The 26,367-nt window shown below is 37.7% G+C and overlaps 1 protein-coding gene across 2 annotated transcripts in view; it reads right to left on the reverse strand.

Annotated features, from left to right (window-relative positions):
- me1 (malic enzyme 1, NADP(+)-dependent, cytosolic) overlaps window positions 1–26,367 on the reverse strand; it is a 658,106-nt gene that overhangs the window by 196,760 nt on the left and 434,979 nt on the right. For both annotated transcript variants that reach the window (XM_028797856.2, XM_028797857.2), the window contains exons 4-5: window positions 21,345–21,420; window positions 16,443–16,604 (exon numbers count right to left, since the gene is read on the reverse strand). In XM_028797856.2, coding sequence (XP_028653689.2) covers window positions 16,443–16,604; window positions 21,345–21,420 — 238 coding nt within the window. The remainder of the gene's footprint in view (window positions 1–16,442; window positions 16,605–21,344; window positions 21,421–26,367) is intronic.

Consider the following 26,367-nt stretch of genomic DNA (forward strand, 5'->3'; position numbering starts at 1 on the left):
TCTTAATTACAAGGGACGTTCAAAAAGTCTCTTCACTTTTTTTAACGTTATTTGTTAAGAATTTCAAAAATGAATTACATCACTTTTCTACATAGTCACCTTTGTTTGCGATGCAATTTTCCAAGCGTTGTACCAACTTTTTAATGTCCAATTACTCCTCCTCCTGCCTTCACTGTTTCCAGCGAAAATATAAAACTTTTTGAACGTTCCTTGTACATAAGTAACAAATAAGGAGCAACACACTTAAACAATACAAAACAATGGCACAGGAATTTAGTGTAGGTCCTTCACTTAGCCAAAACATATTATTCTAAAAAAAAGTGTTTTGTTTCAGTATATTAGTATTGCTTTCAATTTGGAATATCTGATCAAAAGCATATAGTTGATAAGATGGGATCTGAAGAATTTGTGAAGATTGCCAGAATGAAGTAGGATTTTAAAATTATTCTCTTTTTGAAAAAGAAAAAAGGTCAATAGGACAGAGCAGTAGTGAAGCAAGTTAATACATGAATTGAATTCATAGGTATCCCCAATGATTAAATCCATAGTATAGAACAAAATCAATAATGCATGGGTGTTTCACAAATGAGGCAGAAATCTGAACAAAAAAGGATATAGAAGGCCTTTGATTTCCAAATGTTTAAACAAACACTAAGGTAATTGTAGGGAATCAGTTGTGTAAATTATTAATAATGTTAATCAAATTTATTTCTGTACAGCACACTGGCATAGTGGGTAGCACTAGCATCTCATGTATTTAATATCCAGAGTTCAAAGTGAGCATTCAGTCATTGCCCATGTGGAATCTTCACATTCCCTCTGTGTCTTTATGTGCTTTACTTGGGTATTTTAGTTTTCCTACAACTTCCTCAAAAACTTTCTGGTTACTTTACCTGAAAGTTTCAAATTGGCTTTCTCTGACTGTCAGTATGAGTGCAACTGGCCCAGCAATGAACAGGTCCCTGCCTGGGGCTGTTTCCAGCCTCGTTTCTGCTTCTGCAGGGATACTGTCACTGAATTTGATTAAGTAAATGTTAGGATACATTAAATTGTTTTATGTCAATGATGTGAACAATTGGTAGCCCATAGCTTACTAATTCGGCAAACGAAGTGAAATACAAACTATTAATAAGCACAGAGGATGTTTTAAAATAAGATTGTTAAACATTAAATTGCATACATAAATATTATTTACAGAAATGCCTGCATGCCAAAAATGATAATGCATTTCTTCTTGTTCAAGGTGATAGCTTTTCATTTAGACAAGGTTATCTCACATTGATACAGTGAGAAACAAGACAAATGGCTGCAGTATCTGAGCCAGTCATATTGCGAGTGGCATGTGCCAATTAAAGTTACATATGAAATTATTTTATAGTATTAACTGCAGGAGCCTGGCTTAAAGATGTTTTGATACAAAAAATGAGGAATACAGTTAAACAGGTTAAAAATGCTAAAAGTAAATATTCAAATGTTCGCAAGCATAATGTTCCTATTGAAAATGATACAATTTTCTAATTAGGTTCAATTCAATATTCTGCCCATTGTTTTATCTGTACTTGTAGGCGATCACAGGCAGATTTCCTCTTTCATAGTAAAGACTTTATTTGTTTGCTTTAGTTGTATGTCACAAAGACAACTGAATACTTTTTTGTTTTGCTCATGGCCTTAGTAAACAAGCAAACACATGCTACATGTAATAGCTTCTGAACCAGCTGAAGAAACATCACAATAAGCTTCTGATTTTCTAATTATTTTTCCCTCTTTCCATTATAGCATAAAACATATTCTAAAACTGTAAAAATACTGTATAAGTATGGACCTGAAGATTTTGTGGGTTTCCTAAACAAATGCTAATTGTTTCTCTCACGTGTGTCTACATTTGACAATTAAGTAAATGTAATGCCATTACTTTACTGTATTCCAGTGCTTTGTATAGAAGTAAAGCTAAAATGCATTTCTAGTAATGTAAGAATAAAAGATCTGAGTATGATGCATGCAAGATATCTACAGTAACTCAATAAACCAAGTACTTGAAAAGAGTAATTACCGTATATACTCACATATAAGTCAGGTCTCGAAACCCAAAAAATCGATCATAAAATCAGACTCCGACTTTAGACCCCATTCTAAAATGTGACGCTTAATTTTTTTTTTTTTTACATCTTCTTGCCTTCTCCAATCTCGCCCCAGTTTCTCAGGCACTTTGAAGTTTGTTGCAGCAGCACAGTTACAAATTTCTTTCGCTACTTCAACAACATTTAATATAAAACCAGCTTCATATTTTCTTCTGATCGAATGTTCAATCACAGATAAGGGATTCTCTTATGATAAAGGTGTATAAGGGTGTGAGATACAAAGAAAACACAAAACAGTGCAAACGTCGCTTCAGAATAGTTCGGGTATTACTGCGTGGTCATGTAGGCACAATACACAGAAAAGAAAAGGCAGTGTGCTCTGTGGGTTGTGATCCCATTTTATTCATTCCTTTGTGGACTTTACATGTTCTTTGCATGTCTTTTACTTTTTTTACACAATACTTTACTTGCCCTGCATGCTAAAAACTGATTACACTAAATGTTGCCATTATGACTGAAGGTGGATGTGAATGTGTCAGCTTGCCCAGAGTTCATTTGTGCTTTCACTGGATACTATTACCACAGGCCCTAGCTCTCCTTGAACCTAAACATAATTCAGGAAAATGATGAATGAACCAACATAACACAGTCAAGTGTAAATTTCATTTAATTTATGTGAACCTTTTAGTTAGTTCTTTTTTTTCATTAAATTGTACAAAATGTACCCATTAATGCCAGTGCTGACATAATTGCAATATAAATACATTGGAAAGATATATTTTTAAGTAAAGCAATTGCATGTTTGTGTTTGCTATGATTCATGTACTGTAGTTGTCATTGGTTATAAATGGTACCAGGTACTTTTGTACTTCTCTAAACTCAGGATAATGAGTAATAATAAGAGAGAAATGTAATGAAAGAAAAATGTGACTTCGATATAAGGCGTATATCTCTTTCTTGCTGTTGGTATGGCTGACAGCTTACCCAACACTGTACAAACCCAAGTCATTACCTCATTTCTCTCCCACTCTTTCTCTGATCACTGACCTGTCTTCCTTATGCCGATTGAGTGTTTTTCTTAAATTCACCTCCCACCTCCACAGTCAGCTAACTTCTAGTGATGAGGTGGCTTCAAACCACTGCTTGGAATTACTTCCAGGGGTACATTCAGTACTAGTCCCTGGTCCAGAAACAAACCTTGAATGGTCTTGGGCCATCTCCCCAGAAATAGGGGGTTTCTCTTATTCCTGATATTCTACTCTCATTTAATGACCTCTAGGTTCTGGATAAGCCCTATCCAACATAAAATCAGGCAAAGGCCAACATATAGTTTACTACATGTCAAATATTTGCCTGCTTTGGTAGTTATGAAGAAAATCATTTTGGTGCTTTGTTTCTTTACCTCTACTAAATAGTATCTCAGCAGGGATCTTCTTCCTATGTTCAATAGTATAGTGTATGCTGTTCCTACTCCTTTCTGTGTGTGCCTTGGGACATTTCGAACCCTACCGTTGACTCCCACAAAGTCTTCTATTCCACAATGAATCAGTTCACCAGAGGGTACAAGAAAACATATACTGTACATCTTCTTCACCCTCTCCCGTTATCATTGAATAAAATTTTGGATATTTAATAGTCAATGCGTATGAGACACATCAGACAACAGCTAGATGAAATTATAAACTGATAGTCATTGCTTTAAATCCAATAATGCTGGATGTTTTTGTTAGACTAGTGTGATTAAAAAAATCCCAAAGAAGTCTTCAAAGTTATATGCAGGCAGAGCATGGAGGAAGGAGGCAGTGCGGCATAAAGATTAAAGCTTTGAACTTCAAACACACTGAAGTTGTGAGCTCAAATCCTGCTACTGACTCTGCATGACCAATTCACTTGCCTCTTCTCCAACTGGAAAAAAAAATGAAATGTAACCATCATCCATATCCATCATATAATAATCAATTAACCAAACCAAACACATCTTTGGGGAAATCCAAGAAGAGACATAGAGCATGTGAAAACTCCACATGGACAACATTCAGACATGAAAATTGAACCCAGAATGCTGGATATGTGAGACAGCAATTCTACACACTGCACCAGCATTCTATCCAACAGTCCTACTTAGGTGTGTGCCAACAAGATTGATTAACTTTAACTGTGACAGCTTTGTCCTATTCGATATCAAGAACTTAGAAGTCTTAACGGCAGGCCAACAACCAGGTATTGAGTGGAAGATCTTGTCTACTCTCACCAGTCTTGGGCTTCCACTTCATCGTGGTCTTTAGGATCCGGTAGTCGTGTAATTTGAGTATGTAGTCAGTTAGTGCATTTGGTAAGTAGTGACTGTGTACTCCAACTTTGGCAGGCCACTACAATGCAGCACTTCACAATTGGTGATGTGGTTGTGATATGTGATCCCAAGAATCTGCTGTAGACAACTTTGATGGCTGAATGACATTTAAAGTATCTCCAGAGATCTTTGGAACCAGGACTGAGCTATAAGGAGCAGAGCAGCTATCAAAGTGGACGAAAAACAACAAAACCTCAGCCCAGTAATGGCAATGGAACCACAGAATTTGAAGTGAAATTGGGGCAGTAAAGGGATACAATCAATGTAAATGAAGCCAACAACAGGATGACATGCTCTGAAACTGAAAAGGCAAAGAGTTATCAGAAAGTTACAGAAGAAAATGGAACAGTAAGTGGGATGACAAGTTGAAGAATGTAACCCAGAATAGGCATTGATAAGTGTGGTGAGTAATGGCCAAAATGGCAGCTAAGGATGTGGAAATCAGAATGGAATTGAAAAGTGTTGCTTACAGGAGGAAGAGTGCAATTTTGGAATCTTGGAATCTGTACAACCTTGTGAGCAGAAAATTGCAAGCAGCTCATGTTCTTTTGCAGACTTAACAAGCAGAATACTGACTTGAGGGGAAATTGTTAAAGGCAAGCAAAGGTTCAGACACAACAGACCATATGGCTTGATCAGGGAGTAGTGTTGTGATTAAATCAGATACTGCATAACATACTGTGTATTGAACTGACTGCCACACAAAACCTCCTCTTAATGTGTCTGTGGTTGCTTGTGTACATGCTTGAGGAAAGTGATGGTGATTTTCTGTGGCTGAGAGGGGAAGAAGCCCCCCTTAATTAAAGGCACTTAGAGGTTAAGCATGTCTGGATTGGGAGTGGAGGGTGCATGTGGTTAGAAGGAGCTGCCTGGCAACATGAACAAATTAATGTGTGTTCTGTGGTTGTTGATGCTCTACTTCTAACCTCTTATCACAAAGCTATAAATGTGCAGGAAAGTGGTTTGGAAGAGTGTGTGGTAATGGAGCAGCAAGGGAGAAAAGATACAGAAGAAACAGACTTCAAGACTTAATTTGTATGGATTGAGTATGCTGCCTGTGTGAGCAGCATGGTAGGACTTCCCTGCTAAATTCATGTTATTAATACTATTAGGCCTCAGTAAGTCAGTATGAAGAAATATCTGCTTTGTAAAATTCAAACAATGTTGAAAGTTGTTTTAAACTTTAGGAAACATCCATCCATTTTCCAACCTGCTGAATCCGAACACCGGGTCACGGGAGTCTGTTGGAGCCAATCCCAGCCATCACAGGGCGCAAGGCAGGGAACCAGTCCTGGGCAGGGCGTCAACCCACTGCAGGACACACACACACACACACACACCAAGCACACACTAGGGCCAATTTAAAATCGCCAATTGACCTAACCTGCATGTCTTTGGACTGTGGGAGGAAACCAGAGCACCCAGAGAAAAGCCACGCAGACATGGGGAGAGCATGCAAACTCCACGCAGGGAGGACCCAGGAAGCGAACCTGGGTCTCCTTACTGCAAGGCAGCAGCGCTACCACTACACCACCCCCTTTAGGAAACATTCCTGCAAATAACTAAAATTCACATGATGCCTTGTGTGAAAGAATTATGTTGAGAAAGGTTTATAGGGTGCTACAATTGGGTTGAGACATGTTTACACAGATGCATGTCAGGGTAGGGGTTATAATTATAAACTAAACCTAAATTGCTTGAATGTGTGGCTTGTTACATGAGGAGGATACCAGGGTGAGAAAGGGCTCCGGCTGAAAACTGAAATTTATAATAATTTCCTTCTGTTTTAGGGTAGAATGTTTTTGTTTTTCAGATAGAGATCTTTATCTAGTAATTGACTAAAGCCATTCATACAAATGCCAAGGTCAGCCAGTTATTTGGTAAAACAATGATAATGTTTTGATCATTGTTGGCAATTTCATAAAAAACACCATGTGGTTACTTGAAGCTTCAAAATAATTTTTTCAGTTGAACTGTGATCGTCTCTTCTGTAGAATAACAGTAAATAGCTGATCAACCTGACTCTGAGCTCCAGTGTCATCCTTCATTTGACCAGCCATTATGAGGGTGGACATTTTTAGCTTACCCAATGCACTATAAACATATTTCTTTCACACTCATTGAACAACTTCGAACTATGTGTGAATAACCAAACATTTGGCACTATTAAAGATGAATTATACCATTAAATATGTGTCCAGCAGGGAGAGTTAGCTCCAGGTATAGATCAGGCTTAATGCTAGGAATTGCACTTTGGAAATATAGTTCTGTTAACAGTGCCACCTCAATGCCACAACAGTGAAAAAACAACCACATCGGCAAAACAGATCATTCAAAACACAAATAACAAATTTATACTTAGTTTGTATGAGAGAACCTTTCAGAATACAAAGACAAAGTTAACAGAGATACTCTCAGCATTTAGCTGAGGTTCTCCCTGTGTTCTAGCTGTTGTCTTCTGCAAATGCTGTTGCAGTGTGCAGAAGTTCAGAGTTAAAAGGTTATGGAGAATAGTAATTCAAAAGTCCCTGGTTTGAGCAGGTTAACAGCTCTGGTGTTCTAGAATGTCCAGATTCTAGTGGTTGTGGGTCTCAAATGCTAGGATATGGTAACACTTTTTTAAATTTTAAGATAATATTGTTGTCAGTGTTTAACAAGGAGTTTTGCCAGCACTTTTTTTTTATAAACATATTGCAAACAAAGAACTTTCTCAGCATTTCTTGTGCAAGAGCTCATAAAATGCCATCAAACGGAGTTATATAAAGTACATAAATGCAAACAAAAGGCAAGCAACGCATAATAAAAATGATAAGCAAGCAAAGTAACAGTAAAAAAAAAAAAATAAAATATATATATATATATATATACAATGTATGCAGTATATGAAATAATAATATATCAATGGCAGGCTCTTTCTATGAGAGCAAAGCTTATTAAACAGACAGACCACAGTGACGTACTGAGAATCATCTATCCTGACTGCTGTCTACATCTGTAACAGGCACATGCCATCGACTTGCAACTACAGCAGTGCCACATGATAGCCACTCGTAGAACTTATTGACTATACTGTTTAATGCTGCTGTTTCGTGGGTTTTATGTTTATGACACATTTAGTTTAGGAAAATTCACTGTCTGCCCTCCCATCCAGAGCAGGTGATTTCATACTTACTTGCTCTAAGGTAACTGGGCCACCATTTATATACAGTACTGAATAATGTCTGGTGTTATTTTATTTAAGCTTATGTAGAAAACATATTTTAAAAGACCTGCTTATGGAAAGAGAACCTTGAAATATATAGCCAGAATAAAGGAGCTCAGTGTGGATTATAGCAAACAGTGGATTTCCCTACATTTCCCTGCAGGTGGAGTCACTACAACTTGATGTTGCTACAAGTTTCAATGTATAAAGAAGAAAAGAGCTGAGAAAATCAACAACAGGAAAATGAAATTCTCAGCTTTCCAACACTTTTAATCTTTCTGTTTAAACTTTGTACCAGTACAGTTAAATTGAATAAAAATCGAAGGGAGAGAGTAGCGTTTGTGTGTCATTTTTCGGTGTTTTACTCAAGGTGTAAAGGCTCTTACCTAGGAAAGGTGCCACAATGGAGATTGGTTTTAAAATCAGATTCTGCCACAATCTGTGAGATGCTTTTACTTTCTTTGTGTGTCCTCAGTAGCTTTTCTCCATTTTCTATGATTTCGTCTTGATTCTTAAAGAAGTATGGGCTAATTGTGTTTTTTTTAAACATTTTATTGAATTTATTAAAATCAAACAACATTCCATACAAGCAAGTCAGATTTTACCAAACTAGGTTCAAATCAAGTCAGCCCCCACCCATGAGAAAGAGAGCTAGGCCAACATAGTGAAACTTTAATAGTAAAAAAAAGATAAATAAGTAAATAAATAGAATAAAAAAGGGAAGAAAGTCCGCTTCCTCAATTTAAATGCTTATTCTTAAATATTATTAATTAGATTCTGCCAGGTTTTAAAAACGTTTTGCACATATCCTCTAAGTGAGTATTTAATTTTTTCCAATTTCAAATAGTATTTATGTATTGGTTACCCATCCATCCATCCATCCATTCTCTTCCGCTTATCCGAGGTCGGGTCGCGGGGGTAGCAGCTTGAGCAGAGATGCCCAGACTTCCCTCTCCCTGGCCACATCTTCTAGCTCTTCCGGGAGAATCCCGAGGCGTTCCCAGGCCAGCCGGGAGACATAGTCCCTCCAGCGTCTCCTGGGTCTTCCCCGGGGCCTCCTCCTGGTTAGACATGCCCGGAACACCTCACCAGGGAGGCGTCCAGGAGGCATCCTAATCGGATGCCCGAGCCACCTCATCTGACTCCTCTCGATGCAGAGGAGCAGCGGCTCTACTCTGAGCCCCTCCCAGATGACTGAGCTTCTCACCCTATCTTTAAGGGACAGCCCAGACACCCTGCGGAGGAAACTCATTTCAGCCGCTTGTATTCGCGATCTCGTTCTTTCGGTCACAACCCATAGCTCATGACCATAGGTGAGGGTAGGAACATAGATCGACCGGTAAATTGAGAGCTTTGCCTTATGGCTCAGCTCCTTTTTCACCACGACAGACCGATGCAGAGCCCGCATCACTGCGGACGCTGTACCGATCCGCCTGTCGATCTCACGCTCCATTCTTCCCTCACTCGTGAACAAGACCCCAAGATACTTGAACTCCTCCACTTGAGGCAGGATCTCGCGCCCAACCCTGAGAGGGCACTCCACCCTTTTCCAGCTGAGGACCATGGTCTCGGATTTGGAGGTGCTGATTCCCATCCCAGCTGCTTCACACTCAGCTGCGAACCGATCCAGAGAGAGCTGAAGATCACGGCCTGATGAAGCAAACAGGACAACATCATCTGCAAAAAGCAGTGACCCAGTCCTGAGTCCACCAAACCGGACCTCCTCAACACCCTGGTTGCGCCTAGAAATTCTGTCCATAAAAGTTATGAACAGAATCGGTGACAAAGGGCAGCCCTGGCGGAGTCCAACTCTCACTGGAAACGGGTTCGACTTACTGCCGGCAATGCGGACCAAGCTCTGACATCGGTTGTACAGGGACCGAACCGCCCTTGTCAGGGGGTCCGGTACTCCATACTCCCGGAGCACCCCCCACAGGATTCCCCGAGGAACACGGTCGAACACCTTTTCCAAGTCCACAAAACACATGTAGACTGGTTGGGCGAACTCCCATGCACCCTCCAGGACTCTGCTAAGGTTTGTAGAGCTGGTCCACTGTTCCGCGACCAGGACGAAAACCACAATGACTGAAAGGAGGTGAGTTAGGATTCTTCCAGTTGAGCAAGATAAGTCTATGTGCCAATAGTGTAGTAAAGGCAATCACAGTTTGTTTGTCCTTCTCCACTTTTAAGCCCATCTGGGAGTACACCAAACACAGCTGTTAGTGGATTAGGAGGGATTGTGACTACAAGGCTGACTGAAAGGCGTTTAAAGATTTTGGTCCAAAACGATGTTAATTTGGTGCCCATCCAAAACATGTGGCCCAGTGAGGCTGGAACTTGATTGCAACGTTTGCAGGATGGATCTTGCCCTGGAAACATTTTGGACAATTTTAAATGAGACAGATGTGCTCGATAGATGATTTTAAGTTGAATAATTATATGCTTTGCACATTTGGAGCTGGAGTGAATTCTGTGCATTGCTGCCTTCCACTCCTTTTCTGAAATGTTGAGTGAGAGATCCTTTTCCCACTGTACTCTGGGATCTTTAAAAGGGAGGGACTTTAAAATGTTTTTATATGTTAGAGAAATGCTGTCTGAGTCCTCAAGACTGATCAATATTATTTTCGGAGTAGCAGTAGGTGGTAGGTGAGGAAAGTTGGGCAATTTTTGTTTAACAAAGTTTCTAATTAGGAGGTAGTGAAAGAAATGTGTTGCTGAAAGAGTATATGCTAATTGTTAAGCCGTGACTTTATATCAGTCCTGCGTGAGTAAACGTAGCTGTGTGAGTCCACCCTGCGATGGACTTGTTGGCTCCTGCCTCACACCAAAAGCTACTGTGACTGGTTTCCACCATTATAACATGGGAACAAGCTGCTTCAGAGGGACTTGTTTAAGAGGTTTAGGGGAAGGCGCTATCACTATCATCCATTTGTAAAAATGGATGCTGCTGTTTGCAATTTTTTCCTTGTGTTTTCTTTAGAAAGAGGTGTAATTGGTTGTCTTGTGCATTCTGGTTAATAAAAATTAGATTTTAGTCTATCTTCCATATAATGTCAAAAATTTATTATAATCAGGAAAAAGCTATTCATTTCACAATTAAAGCATCTAATTGTTATACAAAGCCAATCCATCCCAAGCATAATTGAAGAGCTCAGTTCCAAAATCAGCTAAGTACAAAAGATAAATTTTGGAGATAAATAGGAAAATCTGGGTCTGTAAGCAGATTTTGAAACTAAATCCCTAAAACTATAGCGCTACACTGTTGCAATTAGCAGGTTTTGAAGCTCAAACATATTGTCGGCGCATGACCAACTGCATGAAAAGTCACAATGATGTGTTCACTAAATTTTACCAAAAGGTGTAATTAGCAGATTTTGGAACTCACATCTTCAATTTCAGCAGTACAAAATATTGGTTTGTCACTAACAATAAGAAAGAATGAGCTCTCTTAAGGATTCATGCATTTAGCAATCTGCCTGGGTAATCAGTTGTTACTAGTAGGGTAAAAAAGGTACATACAAAAAGCCACAACATTTTCAACAATAAAAATATTTTCTAACCCTGCAATCCTAAATAAGACAGTGGAAAGCTGATGTATGCATGGATGAATTTTGTACTAAAAAGTAAATTGCAAAAGCAAGAATTATTTTTCTTTTTCTGATCTTGTAATTTCACCCTAACTGGTAAAAGGTTTTCTTTAATGGAGCATAGCTCAACTCTAAACATTATGGGTATCAAGTATATATTGCAGTTGTATATGCAGACAATATGTTTTTCCCTGAAATTGAAAACACATATTGTATGCCAAGACAATTGACAATTAATATTGAGCTCTGGCATTTTGCCTTATGTAAAGTCAGACTGCATAAATGAATGGAATCAATATATTTTTTGGACTGAACAATGCACTGCATACTCCCTAAATAATTTCCAGGCTCTCTTTCAACATTTTTTTGTTTAATTAACAATGCTTTTGCAGGAAAGTGTCCAAAAGTTTAAAATACATATTATAAGATAATTGCATTTGACTTAAAAGTTCAAGAGATGCAAGTGCAAACTCCTCAAATTGCTCTCACCATACAATGGAAAATATATTTTTTGGGAAGAATAATTGTATAGCCAGCTGAATTTTACCTTAGAGTGTTAATGTTAAGATAAAAGTACACAAAGGTACACAATCAAAGCTAAAAAATTATTTATGTTAGGCAGACTTTTTATCCCCAATTCAGTAATAATCAGATATATTATTATTTTAATAAGTAGAATACAGAACCATTATTTGTATACTTTTGTACCCGAAGAGAGATCGGAGACATAGGAGAGCAAGCCCAAAAAAGAAGAGTCAGAAACAAATAACAGAGGACCACTGCTCTGGTTGCATAGTCATTAGGGAGTATAGGAGGAAAAGTCTGCTGAATTCACTAAAAAAAGACTAAAGGTAAATGTGAGATACAAGTCCTAGTATCCTCAACAGAAAAAAAATAAAGTCAAAAGGTATAGAGTACTGAAAGGGGTCAAGGACTAAATGTGTTAAAACAGAACATAAGCAGAATGAGCAGCTCTCATGTGGATCCAGCACCTTGCGTTTGAATCCCATGTCAATTTGCACTCTCTGTGTTTGCAGAGGATTTCCTCCTATAGCTCCATATATATAAAGGTAAGGTTAACTGGCATCTCTACATTGGCCGCATGGATATGTGTGAGTGGGCCCTGCAATACAATAGTCTCCAGACCAGAGATGGTCCCTGCCTTATGCACAATTCTGGTGCGTTGTGACAATTAGAATTGTTAAAGTAGGTTTGGGAATGTTTACACACACCCACACAGGGTGAAGTTTGAATAGCCTATTTACAAACAAACAAAAAAAAAAGAAATATGTACATAGATTTATATATGTACAATTGAAGCACAATTACTTTAAATGGATTGCCCAAAGTCACACCATAAGCAATGCAGCCATATGGCCTACAGTCCAGTGTCCTACAGCCTTTGGGTTACACTGTCTGTTCCAAATAACATCTATATATATAAAATTATTTTCGTGTTTGAAATGAGTTTGGGCTAGAATCTACAGATCACGAGTAGGGACTCTAAACACTACAGAGTACAAAGCGAAAGCTTATCATGTGATTTCTCGCCAAAGTTGCAGGATGTGGTAAAGCATAACCTCCATCAAAACACCGCGCAAGCGCGCTGAGTTCAGATTATCGTGGTGATGAAATACATTCAAAAAAGTGAACCAGCTGAAACCAGGGATGAAATCTTAAACCGGGGACAAAACGGGGACATGTTTCTGAGTGGGGACAGTTGTCCGAAAAAGGGGACTGTCCCCGGAAAACGGGGATGGATGGTCACCTTATCTCTTGGTAAATTGCGGTGCACGGCTACTTACTGTCCCTTAAGATGAATTTGGGTCACTAAAACCCTGCAACATTCAAGGTTGCTTTTGTGGAAAATGGAGGATTTACATCTAAAAAGATGTACCGGCCTCTTCATGTTAAGTATTAGACTTGGGAATTGTTTGGACCTCCTGCCCGTTAAGCACGGAAAGGCAGCGTCCACATTTCTCAGAATAATTTTTCGCTTAAATCACAGGCACACAGTGCAAGGTTGTCAAGCAGGTAGTTTGCCCGAAACCACTGCAGTAGTACTCAATGTGTCTTTACTTCTTAAATGTTAATGTTTGACTGTTTAATAATTTATACGCTTCTTATATCTTCTTCAAATTCTTTTATCAGAATGTTTTACTACTTAATAATTAATATTTATATAATTTATATTTATTGTAAATGCTCTTTATTTGTTCAAAAATAACATTGGTAATTAACAAACTTATTTTATAAATACTACATTTTAGTTTTGTGCCTTGCACTCAGTGAGTGATGCCACTGGGTAATCAGCTAGTCATGTAATAAAAATAAACTATCAAAATTCTCGACACTTTTTTATGATTGGACTGGATTAAAACTAAACATAAATAAAATTCATTGAAGCCAAAAAAATGTTTGCAATACCTTTTGTTAATGTAGTGGCAAAGCTATGTACAAACATTTAAAGGTTCTTGTCATTGTGCAAATTAAATTACTGTGAGCACATTAGAAAAGATTTAACAAAAAACAAGTTCGCCAGTCCTCTCCTTGTAATTTCTCCAAAACAACACCAAGCCAAATTCTGAAGGTCCCTAAAGTCTTATTTTATTTCCTCACTCCTTGGTAACTTATTCCATGTGTCTATGGTTCTTTGTTCTGTGTGTGTTTTGATATTTGTGTGAAATTTGTCTTTAACCAGTTTCCAGTGGTGTTCCGGTGTTCTTGTTGAACTCATTTTAAAGTAACAGCAGATATCCACTTTACTAGTCCCTTTGTATGGGAGATTACTTGTACCAAAATTAAATGTAACTTAGCTTGTTGACTGCACATGGTGCATTTTTGGCACAGTTTTATCATGGCATAATTAAAAACATATCAACCAATTGATTAATTGTTTTTAACTGCAGCACACAGCTTTCATGTGAGTTTAAATGCAATACAGAAGTGTAGATCGCGTGTCACACAGTAGTTAAAAGCAGAGCAAGTGTATTGCATTTCATTTTGCAATTGCTCTGAGCACATTCCATTTTGATTGAAGACCACGCGTTAATCAAACCAAAACTGAATATCATCAAATGCTCAATCAGCTTCAAAAGCAGAGACAAATGGTGTCAACAGTTGAAGTAAGAGGTGTTCCACTTCTAAACATTTCTCTGTTCTTTGGCAAGCATATATTTCATCAATGACACAATGTAGACACAATGTAGAGTGATTAACCGAAACAGTCAGAAATACTTTTTGGGTCTTGCTTGAAACATTTACCCTTATGTTAAGCTGTTTAAATAATTTGTTATGCATGCCTTATATCACGTTGTTTCATTCTTCTTCTTCTGATAGTTCTTACCTGATACATCAAGAAGTTCAGCATCACCATCTGCAAGTATTTACAAACCATATTTAAGGGAGTATTGTGGTGTACAGATGCCGCGGTTAATGATCTACATAATCGGATGCTCTTCGGGGCATTAGCTCTTGAATGCATTCTAAGGTTGTTACTTTAGCAGTTGGAAATTCTTCTCCTGTTATTGCTTCTATTACACCAGATCTTTTCAGCAACCAGTCAAAACACCAGAGAATAAAACTGTCAATTACATCACCAGCTTGTTCGATAAGGCGGTGGATACCTGCTTTATCAACTCCCTGTTCCCCATCTTCAGCGCTAGATGAACAAACTTGTGATGGCAATGCCTCTTACCCCAACTGTTGATGCCCCTTACCCCACCTCTAGACACTGATTGATCATTTGAATACATTCAAATTTGAATTCAATTGCAATACATTCAAAGCAGCTGCCAGTCAAAATGCAATACATTTGCTTTGATTTTAGTTATGATACGCTATCTATGGACATAAATTCAAATGCAGCATGTTTCTGTATTGAATTTTAAATTCACACAAAAAGGTGTTCTATAGTGAAAAGCAATTGATCATTTGATTGATTTGCTTTTAATTATGACATGAAAAAAATGAAATGCACCATGTGCGTTTGCATTGAATTACAAAGTAGCTGACACAATGAATTGCATGTAATTTTGGCATAAATCATTTTCCATGTATGTGCCAGTGGTGAAATTTGGTGAAAATTTGTATTTATTTAAATTAGTTTTAAATCTGTTCAGAAGATATGGAAGATGATGATCCGCTGTGGCAACCCCTAACGGGAGCAGCCGAAAGAAGAAGAAGAAGAAGTTTTAAATCTGTTCAGAATTATGTTCAGAGTTATTTCTAACATGCGTAAAACTTTGTTAGTTTTATAACTGCTACACTCCCTATAACACAAATTTCAAAGCCAATGCAGGGTAGCCTTACATTAAGTGTGAAGAGATATTTGCAGTCTTCCCCTTCCTCCAATACATTTTGGCATAATTTACACTATACAGTTCCTTCTTTAACCATTATTTTTCTTTCTGTTTCCAAATAATTTTCAAGTCTTTTTCTGTAATCCACAAACTTGTAAAACTATTTTTTATCTCAGTTTTACCCTGTGCACAATGGTAATACAAATGAAATCTATCTAAGAGATGAGTGGGGAACATTCATTCATCCTTGAAGCACATACAATCTCTGAATATCTCACTTTGTCTGGCAATCTTTCACATTTTATTCAACTCAAAACTGAAGTGCCATTTTTCCTCTGGTATATCAAAACAGTCATATCATGTAAAACAATATATATAATTTTATGGTATCATGCTTTTGACCTATAAAGTTGCCATTTTTTTCTGTCTATAATACTTTTGTTATATGAATTTACTCTTGAATTTGTTTGAGCTGCAATAATGTAGCAGAAATGGGTTTGAGTGGGCTAGCCAATGTCATTAAACAAATTGGCAGCTTCATTTAATAACCTCCCCTATACCTGTTGAACTGGCAGAATTCAGAAATTCCAAAGTGAGACATGCATGAAGTCAGAAGTCTCAGAAGAAAACCGTACAATATATTCTACTTCTGAATAATCTAGATTTCATGCCTTCTACTGTTTGTTGAGTGCCAGTTCCCCTTGAACGGCTTCCTGGTGCCCCTCAGACAAACACTCAACTGACACGTCTACATTAACTACATAGACAATTGCATTTTAAGCTGGATAATGATTTCAATTTGGCTATCACTCTTTTGCAAAAAAATTGTCAGAAAAAAAACTACTGAGTTTACTTGTTAAGTGACAACTCCTTTTTCTTGATACTCATTGTCTATAAATAAGCCAGTGCTGGTGAATACTGTACCTCATTATTAGTGCCTACATCCAACATCACAGGTAGACATTGTTGGGGCTTTACTCCACCACATGCAGTGTAAAGGGCAAGCTTGCCCACAGGGATGCCCATGCCATAACAGCCAAGGTCACCTAATCCTAGGATACGTTCTCCATCTGTCACCACAATAGCCTGTGGGAGCAAGGCAGACAAATTAAGATAATAATGTCTCGGATAGACAGTACAAAAATAACTGAATTCAATTTAATATTGTGCAAAAAATAGATTAGTGGCTTTGCCTCAAAATATTTAAAAATTGAATATATTTTAAAAGGTTACAGATTATTATTTTCCTGGTTGCCTGGGGAACACCATCGACTGTGAGACCAGCGGACATGACAAGAATTATTTAGAATGGCAGGAATTCAGTCTAGTCTGTAAACTTGTTCTTGCGGTATTAAGGTCTAGAAGCCATTAGCGAGTACTAAAATAATCAAGACAACTTTGGCAGGGCACAAAGCCTGGTTTCTGTGAGAGTGATCAGCTGTTTTAAGAATCGGGGCCAAAGACATTGACATAAACTTGCAATATGGGAAATGTAATGTCAGCTGCTACTTCTAGAGGGTGGTATTCAAATTAACCACAAAATGACAGCGCAAAGCACACCGTAAATCAGAAAGAAGTTATGTTAGTAGGCAGAAAAAGGATATTTAATTAATAAAGAGAAAGGTGAAAATTGAATTTCATTATGCACATACAGGACATTTAGGAAAATTAATTGACATTGGAATTAGATTTATGCTTTATTTCAGAAATAATATTGTGAAGTGATTGCAAAAAAGAATTTTTTGGCCAAAGAATGGAGCCAAAAACAGTATTTTTGTTTCTTTTCTTAATGAAAGTCGACAGAAAAACTAAAAAATATTTAATTAGGTACATAAAATCACTGAAATCTCAGGTTTAACCTTTGATTTGTATGGCTGAACAGTAATTTTGCATCCAGAATGTCACACTTTAATACAGTAGTCCATCCATTTACTTTACATGTCATTTACTAAACATGTCAGTTTACCTTACGCTTTTGGGATGTTTGAACACACTGAAGTATCTGGAGAAAAGATACACAAAGCCAGGAGGACTGTGCAAAGTCCAGAACGTGAACTGAGGCCCAAAACCTGTGAATCACTACTGCACTGTCCACTTTCATACATACATAATGAAATTAAAGTGTTTTGGTATTTGGTACACAGTATTAATCCCTAAGGGGAAATAAAGTAGTGAGGTCATTTTGAACTCTATACTTCCTGGCTATTGAAATACACTATTATTTGGATGCTCCTTGCCGGACATTCTGCACTCCAATGGCTACTGTTCTCAGGACACAAGAGCTGCCTACAGGAAGTACAAATTTTCCCAGGTCCTTTATTTTCTCCATTCGCATCTTCCTTCTTTCTACCTCATTAGTAAAATCCTGTCTCTGTTTTAAATTGAATAGGCCTATAAACAGAATCACATTCCATTGGTAGTTGTGCTCTACCACAATATGAGTTACATTATGTTTAATTTATCGATGTTCAAAGATAATTAACAAAAATAATTAGTTATATTCAGACAAGGTGTTTTTGGTATTCCAATAGAATATTACTACTTATATTTTGGGAGACAAGATCAGACAGAATATGTGTATTTAAGCTAGTGTTAGTATGAGTAATGCAGTGCTTACTTTTGGGATACAATTAATGTAGGGAATGTTTGGGCTCTTCAGACACGATTGACCATTCGCATTACTTATTTGACAATAATCCATCCATTATCCAACCCTAACTACAGAGTCACAGGGGTCTGCTGGAGCTAATCCCAGCCAAAACAGGGCTCAAGGCAGGAAACAAACCCCGGGCAGGGCGCCAGCCCACTGCAGGGTGTGCATACACACACCAAGCACACACTAGGGACAATTTAGACTCGCCAATGCGATTCTGTGGGAGGAAACTGGAGTATCCGGAGGAAACCCACGCAGTCATGGGGAGAAGTGAACCTGGGTCTCCTAACTGCGAGGCAGCAGCACTACCCACTGCGCCACCATGCCACCCTATTTGACAATAATTTATTGTCAATACTCTTTACAGAATAATGAAGATCACTGTTTGGTTTCTCTAATGCAGTCTGCTGATATGACACTGAATGTTCAATATGGCATGCTAGATGACAGGACATTAATAGCTTGGTGCTGGGGTGTATGGGTCCTGAGCACTTTTGTCAAGCATCTCATTTAAAAAAATGCATTATATGGCAGAGAACTTGACTCTAGACATAAATTTGGACCATTAACTCACCTGCAGCAGGACCTCATGGCCTGCCACAGTGAAGTTGCCATAAAAGTCTGTGATGAAACTAGTCAATATGCTGCTGTCATAGACGGCAAGCATGGACTGGCGTCCCAGCTCGGGTGGTTCAAGGTTCCTCCAGCCACGAGGCCAGGACAGTGAAATACTATTCAAATGGACTGTATCTCCCCCAATACAAGCGGTAGCATTCTTCTTGGGCTATGGTGCCTGCATGGATACCCACAAGACTGGGTAGGAATTGCAGTCCCATTGGACAGCCCTGTTGGGTTCCATGGGTGCCGCCAGGGGACAGACCTTCCCTTATTTAAGAGATTTCCATCTGACCTAGAATTGCTTCCAATATGTAGTGCTGTAAAGCCAGATTTACTCCCAGGTCTCAAGTGAGTCGAGTGTAAAAGAACAAAGCTCAGCTGAGGGAGAGGAAGGAGAGGAAAGACAAAGAGAGGCAAGAAGATCATTGTTTGTATTTTGTGCTTGCACAACCTTTGAGAGAAGACTTTGAGAGGTATTTATGAAAAATAAAATCTTTTGAACCCAGTCCTGGAGTTTGTGTTGGTGTGTTTAGGGCTTGGGGACTCAATTGTGCCCCCTACTGGTCACACTGTTCACTATGCATCTGTAGAAGTGAGTCAGGATTCAGGAAGAGAGACTGACTTTTCTCATCCATCTAAATGTGTGAAGGTGTTGTTGAGCTTTCTTACCAAGATAAGTGGAGTTGAGAGACTGAGATGGACCCTTAATTTTGTAACGCTATGTGCCCACTTCACAGTAACTCTGTTGATGTGAATAGGCATATGACCGCCTCCAAGTTTAATTTGTGTTGTCTCATCACCACTGGTCATCAAACCCATTACTACTGTGTCATCAATAAACTTAATGATTTGTCAATATAGTCAATTGGAAACACATGAATAGAAAGACATTAATAGACTAAGCTCATGGCTTGTTTCAGTGTGATATTACCCCAAACTTAACAGCCTATGGTGCTTTATGAAATTTGCAAAAACACTGAGACCAAAATCCATATGTGCTCCAAGTCTTGAGCTCATTCAGCACAATATTCCAACAATTTCTACAGGTAGAAAATCTGCTCTGAGTATGGTGGGCTATGACATTTAACTGTGAATTCCATCAGGAAATGATGACAGTGGGAGTGCCACACAGCAGTTTCGCATGATGATATTGAAGGGACATCAATTGTGGAAGTGGGTAAAAAAACAAATAAAAATGACACTGATTATTAAGTGAAAAAACTGTATTCTTTCTTACAACTTAAGCATAAAAATGATTCCTTACCTGCATTCAACAGTAATCTTTAAGAAGGGTATTGTGCATTAAATCTGTAAGTCAGGCATGCTAGATGATGAAAGGAGTAAGTGTGGCAATGAATGTTATAGAGTTATGGTGGGTATTTTGGTGACATTTAAAATGGCCAAATGAGTGAGACACTTCAGTTAGTGAACTAGTGAGTAACATTATTTTATATTGTTCAAACTGATTCATTTTAAAATTAATGTAAATCTATAGCAAGAAGGATCAAATGAGTGAAAGCACTTCTCAAATTACCTAAATTTAGACACACAGAGAAGCACAATATCCCTTCTAAACATTCATATCACATTTTTATGTCACACAGTGGAGTTCAGAGCCTATATCACTGGATTCCATATATACTTTCCATACAAAGACACCCACCACTTGTGCCTGGCAGGCTGCCTTTTAAGCTGTGAAATGACAGTCCTGTTATTCTATCTGTAAATTAGTGGCTAATTAAAAGAAGACAGATACTCCAGTACTGTGACAACCAATATTTGTCAAATGATGACTTGGAATGCTGTGGAAATCTAAGTATTATGACAGAAATTTATTACTGTCAGCAAACATGCCAATTAAGATGGGGGTGCACTAGGAAAAGCTGTGAATAAAGAAATCCTGCACAGGGGTAGGACCAAGGGTGACAATTTCAATTTTACCAAAGAACAAGTGAATGTATGTGATGCTTTCCTAACAGTCAAACTGTGTGTCATATGAACTTGGACTAAAATTGTAAGGGTCAGTATGAATAGTACTTGACTGAAATTTATCACACAATGAGGCTCACGGTAATGTGTGTATTAAATAATATGTTAAAAAGGGCAACGTACATTCATCTTACAGAATAATCTTTAATGAATTTACATAATATACAGGCATTCCTACTGCAACTTTAAAACATAAATGCAAATAAAATCTCATTTTCTTTGCCCCGGAAACCTGGGATTTAACTCCAACAAAAATGCTAATTCTGGTCTTTGGGGTCAGCAGCTGTTGTATTTAAGAAGGAAAGCTGACTAGATAGAATTACACTTCTAATGATTGCTCTCTATTTTAAAACAACAAAACCTTCGTCATTTCAGTCAGTATTTAAATAACATTACCATTTCAGATCTTCTGAACATAATATATGTTTGTAAAGCTAATAGAAATGGATTTAATTTATCTTTAAATATGAGTAATGTCACCATTAATGCTTCATTAAGATACATTTGGAAAATGTCCTACAAACTGTGAATAGCTATGTAAATGTCAGAACAAAACTATACATTACCTTAATATCATTCTCAGGCCAAGATCTAAGCACTGTCGCAATGTGACCTCTGTCATGAATTGTAATGTACAGACCCCTGAAAATAAATAACAATAATTAAATAGTATACGACTTTGATAAAAACATTTCCGATTTAAACATAGATTTTTTTTTTGTAGGGTAATGGCCATCATAGACCTGCCTAGGGTGCACATTGATAAAGTCTCATACCCAACATATAATATTACCGGTACTTAGACTGGCTTCTGTCCGGGGCATACAACATTTGCTGCCTGAGACAGGCAAACCGTATGTTTAAAGACATCTTTTTTGTCATCTTTTTCTCACTTCTTTCTATTGGCTCCCACACCAGTAATTTCAGGTTTTTTATGCACAGGTTGTAAGATTACTGAACAATCTACTAATCATAATAACAAATATTTTAACATAACAAACACTATATATATATACTGTAAAAGGATTCACACAACACAGGAAAAGTTTAGGGGGCAGCCAGCCGTATACTTCAAATAGGCTGCCAAAGATGAGGGTTTGATTCAACAAATGAAAAGGTCTTGACAGACAATAATCCAAAGCAGAACAGTTCAAACAGAGAAACATGGCGGTTTTAAAGTTGGGCAGGGGAAATGACGTCATTCTGGCAGGGACCGGAAGTGGTGTCATCGGGCCTGGAACCGAAAGTAATGTCATTAGGCCCAGAACTGGAAGTGACATCATCGAGTCTAGGCAGAATTTCCCGTGTATGGGTTAGAGATGAAAAAGAAGAGGGATCAGTGCACTCTGCCACCCACTGGCCCCCCATGGAATTATCCCTTTTGAGCCCTTCAGTTGCCTCCCATGTGCACTTGTGTGACAATACAAATACTTGCAAGTATACAGTATATTGTATAAACTGTACACATATATGTTGTTTGCTATGTACACTTTGTGTGTTTTTTTACTCGTATTACAATATTGTCAACTGTTCTGAAGTGATTTATAAGTAAGAACTTCATTGTATATTGTGTACTAAGGTCTAATCTTGAACTTGAACATCACCATTGGCATATTAGACTTATAACATCTATTGGCTCTGTTACCCATGGCCCATCCCTCTGTTTGTGAGCCCTTTCCTTGTATGATTTAAAAGTGTTGCCCTTTTAACATTGTTTCCTTATAATCCTCCTTAAGCCAGTCTTCTCCTCTTTTAAGGTCTCTGAACAATTTCATCTTTTGCTACAGTATAATCTTCAAATGCTTCACTTTTAATCTTTCATTTGATTTCTATGGTTAGCAGATGATTCCCACATTGTTTCTCCATGTTGTATTTCAGAAGAAACTAAAGTATTTCTTTCCTCCTTTCCCTAACATATGTATTTGTTCCATGTGATACTTTCTTTCCATATTTCTGCCATTTTCTTTCATTCAAATGTTTCAGAAAAATTATTTTTCATTCTAAATTTAATCTTGTGTTCCTGCCTTTCCTTGTCTGAAATCACCAAAACCAAGTAACAAAACTCCTTTACTTGCTTAACCTTCTCTTAGTATGCTGTGACTGTTAATGTTTAAACTTTTGGCTTAAAATCTACCATCTTGAGTTTGTTATCTGAACTCTTTTTCCCTTTCTTTCCTTAAATGCTCCTTCGCCCAAGTATCAGCATTTCATATTACACACCATAGCAAGATTTGATAGTTTGTCTGTTCTATCCACGGCTGGCTGTTGTATGTCTTTATTTCTAACAAGCCTTCTGTCTGTCAAACCAAATGATATTTTGTTCCTATTTTGTAGATACTGAAAATTCTCATCCACATCATTCAAACAAAAGTTTCTGAAAAGCCCCATAGAAGCTAAATAATTTTGATTGCTATAGCTCTTTCTTCTCTTGTTTTGCCAGTTGTCTTAACTCTGTACTTTCTACTGATGTGATTCATGCTATTTGAGCAGCATGATCTTTCATGCACGTTGAATGAAACAAATACATGCTATATAACTGTGTATTGTAGATATACACTTTCATAATTATCAGATAGCAGTATATACAGTACATTTGAATCAATTCTGAAAGAAAATGTCTTACCAGCTCCTATGCAGTATATTGAGTTCACAGCTAACACTCCCATAGCCTATCCTAATCTGTTCTTTAAAATTTATAATTCTCTCTTGAATAGCAGTTGCCAAATAGTCACTCCCTAATTCAACTCTTTTTTCAAATCTGACCCGTACCTTGGAACTCCTTATTACACTCCTAATCTTTCAAACAGCAAAAATAGAAGAACTGAACCAAATTAGGTGACAACGGCTTGATTTTAGCATGAAGATTTTCTCTCTTCTTTGCAGTGTGATTCTCTTTTGCATCTAAATGTGTTAAATAAATTTTACCCTGTGCTGTGCCACACTGGTGGTGCCCTTGCCCTTGGCAATCTTTTGCTAGCCAGACACACTGACATGAATAAATGTGATTGACTGAGTCATCGACATCTCATTACAAGACAAAAATAGCAAATAGTGTGGTATAGATAACTGCCTGGGGAATTGGTCTTGAAATCAAGACATTGTACTTTAAGTTTGGACAGCACTAGGGAGCAAATGAAGTAACATGTTTGTGGCCTACAGAGCTCCGTCCCTTCTCCCTGTTGTACAGGTGATAGGTTTACTCTGTATATGTGGAAATATTAATACCACTACATCTGCAGTGCCTGCTTGCTTTTTGTATATTTTGTGTTGTATATTTCATTTTACACTGGTACCTTACACTCACTTGTGTGGTGGAAAATTATGACTTTCAGGAGCTGTGGTAATTAGGGCTGAAGTTACCTAAGAGGTTTACTGAAGTAACTGCCTAACAAGTTAGATTATACTGTGACTAGAGAAAGAGCCCGTTTCAACAACGTAAGATGAAACGGGCACAAGTGGAATAGTAATAAGTATAAGCACAACAAACCTGATATAGGTGTATTGAATGAATGCGTAATTGATTCAGAATGCGTAATTAGACCTCAAGCTGTAGTTGAAATCGCCTTTCAGGCCTCTAAGAGCTTTAATCGAAATCGCCTTTCTCTTTGAATTTTTGCGGCCGTAAATCCGCTGCCTGCCGCGATGTTGGGGTTGGATGTCGGTCGAAGTCGCCTTTCTCTTTGAATTTTCACGACCATAAATCCGCCGCCTGCCGCGATGTAGGTCTCGTAAGGTTTTTCGGGCAGCTGCGCAGAAGGCGACTGCGCATTCGGCTTCGGACAGACGTGAGTGAGTGAGGAGGCTGGCGAATTATGTATTAAGATAATGTGGTTTGGCTCCATGCTCCTGTGGCCTTTGGGGAGGCTTTTGAACTTGCCACTGTCGATAGTCATGAAGCCGAGCAGATGAGGACACATATAATTAGCAAGGGGTAGGTGTAACAGTACTCTGTGCTTTTATCAAAACCATCAAAAAAAACAATCCTAACAGTGTTCAAAGAAATAGTGCTATGCATAAATAATTCAAAAAAGCAAGTGATGGTCGAGGTTAAAACAAGTCCAATAAATAATCCTTTAAAAGCGAGGTTAAAATCAATCAGGCAGAAAACGGTCCTTTTAAAAATCCTTTTATCCTGACATCTCCTCCCATTATCCTGACTGGACCTTATAGGATAAGAAGGGACGCAGCACACAGTCACAGCCATCCTTTGTTGCCATGTTCAGGTCCCTTCTGCTTCATGGCTTCCGATAGGTCACCCAACCCAAACCTCCTTTACCAAAGCTTGGGTCCCTGCAGCCATCAGTTGTCCTGGCAGGGCTCCCCATCCATGTTTTCAGCCTATTGTTGTACTTTTTCCTTTGTTTAAACATTAGTAGTCTTTTCAGTTTTTTGATTTGAAATCAGTAGATTTTGTTTAGACGTATAACTATACATTTTGGCATTCTGAGTATTAAATTTTCAATTTAATGACTTTTTCTATATTAGCTTATTTTTGTGGTTTTTATTTATCTGCAGTGTCATTTGTTATTGCCTGTTTTTGTAAACTTTATTTTGCTAAACAGTTAATTTCTTGAGTTGCTTTTATTCTTCTTGATTTTGGTTTTGAGTTGCCTTTGCTTTCTTGTTTAGTTAATTTTGAAGAATTATGTTTCTCATTTTTTTTCCCTATTCTTTTAGTTTACCTTTATTATTTTATAAATCATTCTTATTTTGTGTTGGAGTAGTATTTGAAAATGAAATAGGTTCTTTTTCTACCAAACCCCAACTTTTACTGTAGAACCAATCAATTGCATGTTAAACTCCATGCACAAACCCAGAATTTTCAAGTTTGCACTTAAGGGTGTGGGAGAAAAATCAGAATAACCAGAGAAAAAGAAAGCAAACGTGGACACAATGAAAACATTTAAGCTTCACAAAGAAAGTGACTGGGCCGGGAGCTGTGAGGTAACAGCACACACTTCTGCACCACCCCGATTAACAAACAGAAAGAGCCAATTTGTTTGAAAACTACAGGATTAAACGAGTGTTGGAAGTTTAAATCTCAGTGGGAGATCTGTCTTGTAACAGCAATTATATCCATCATGAAGTAATGAATGAACTTAGGAATGTGAGCCTTGGTTCATTTGGTATAAAGTGAACATCTGTCCCAGTGGAGTGAAAAGAAAGCTTAGATTGAACTTTTATAAAACCAAAGGTTGTCAATAACAGACGTAAATCAAATGTAAATATAAGGCCTTAGTCGCTTAAAAGCTGCATTTGGAAAATAGTTCCCTAACTCCCTTTCACTGAGACATCAAAGTTGATTTGCAAATCTGTGACTTCCTGAAACATATAAATCTATAAGTTACCACTTTCATTTGATTTATAATGTTGAATATTCCATTGAACTGAACTACTTTGAAAATCTAAAGAAAGTTCAAGCTAATTTTAGGAGTGTTTTTCTTTACTATTTCACCTTATAAAAACACATTAAAGTGCATTGGCATTCATGCAATAACAGCCCAGTTTGCATATGAATACTGTTTACCAAACATTGTATACTGCAGAATGAAGCTGCAGTTTTGATTTAAAACCTTTGCCCTTAATGTC

The sequence above is a fragment of the Erpetoichthys calabaricus genome, chromosome 3, assembly GCF_900747795.2.
Source record: "Erpetoichthys calabaricus chromosome 3, fErpCal1.3, whole genome shotgun sequence".
NCBI lineage: Eukaryota > Metazoa > Chordata > Cladistia > Polypteriformes > Polypteridae > Erpetoichthys > Erpetoichthys calabaricus.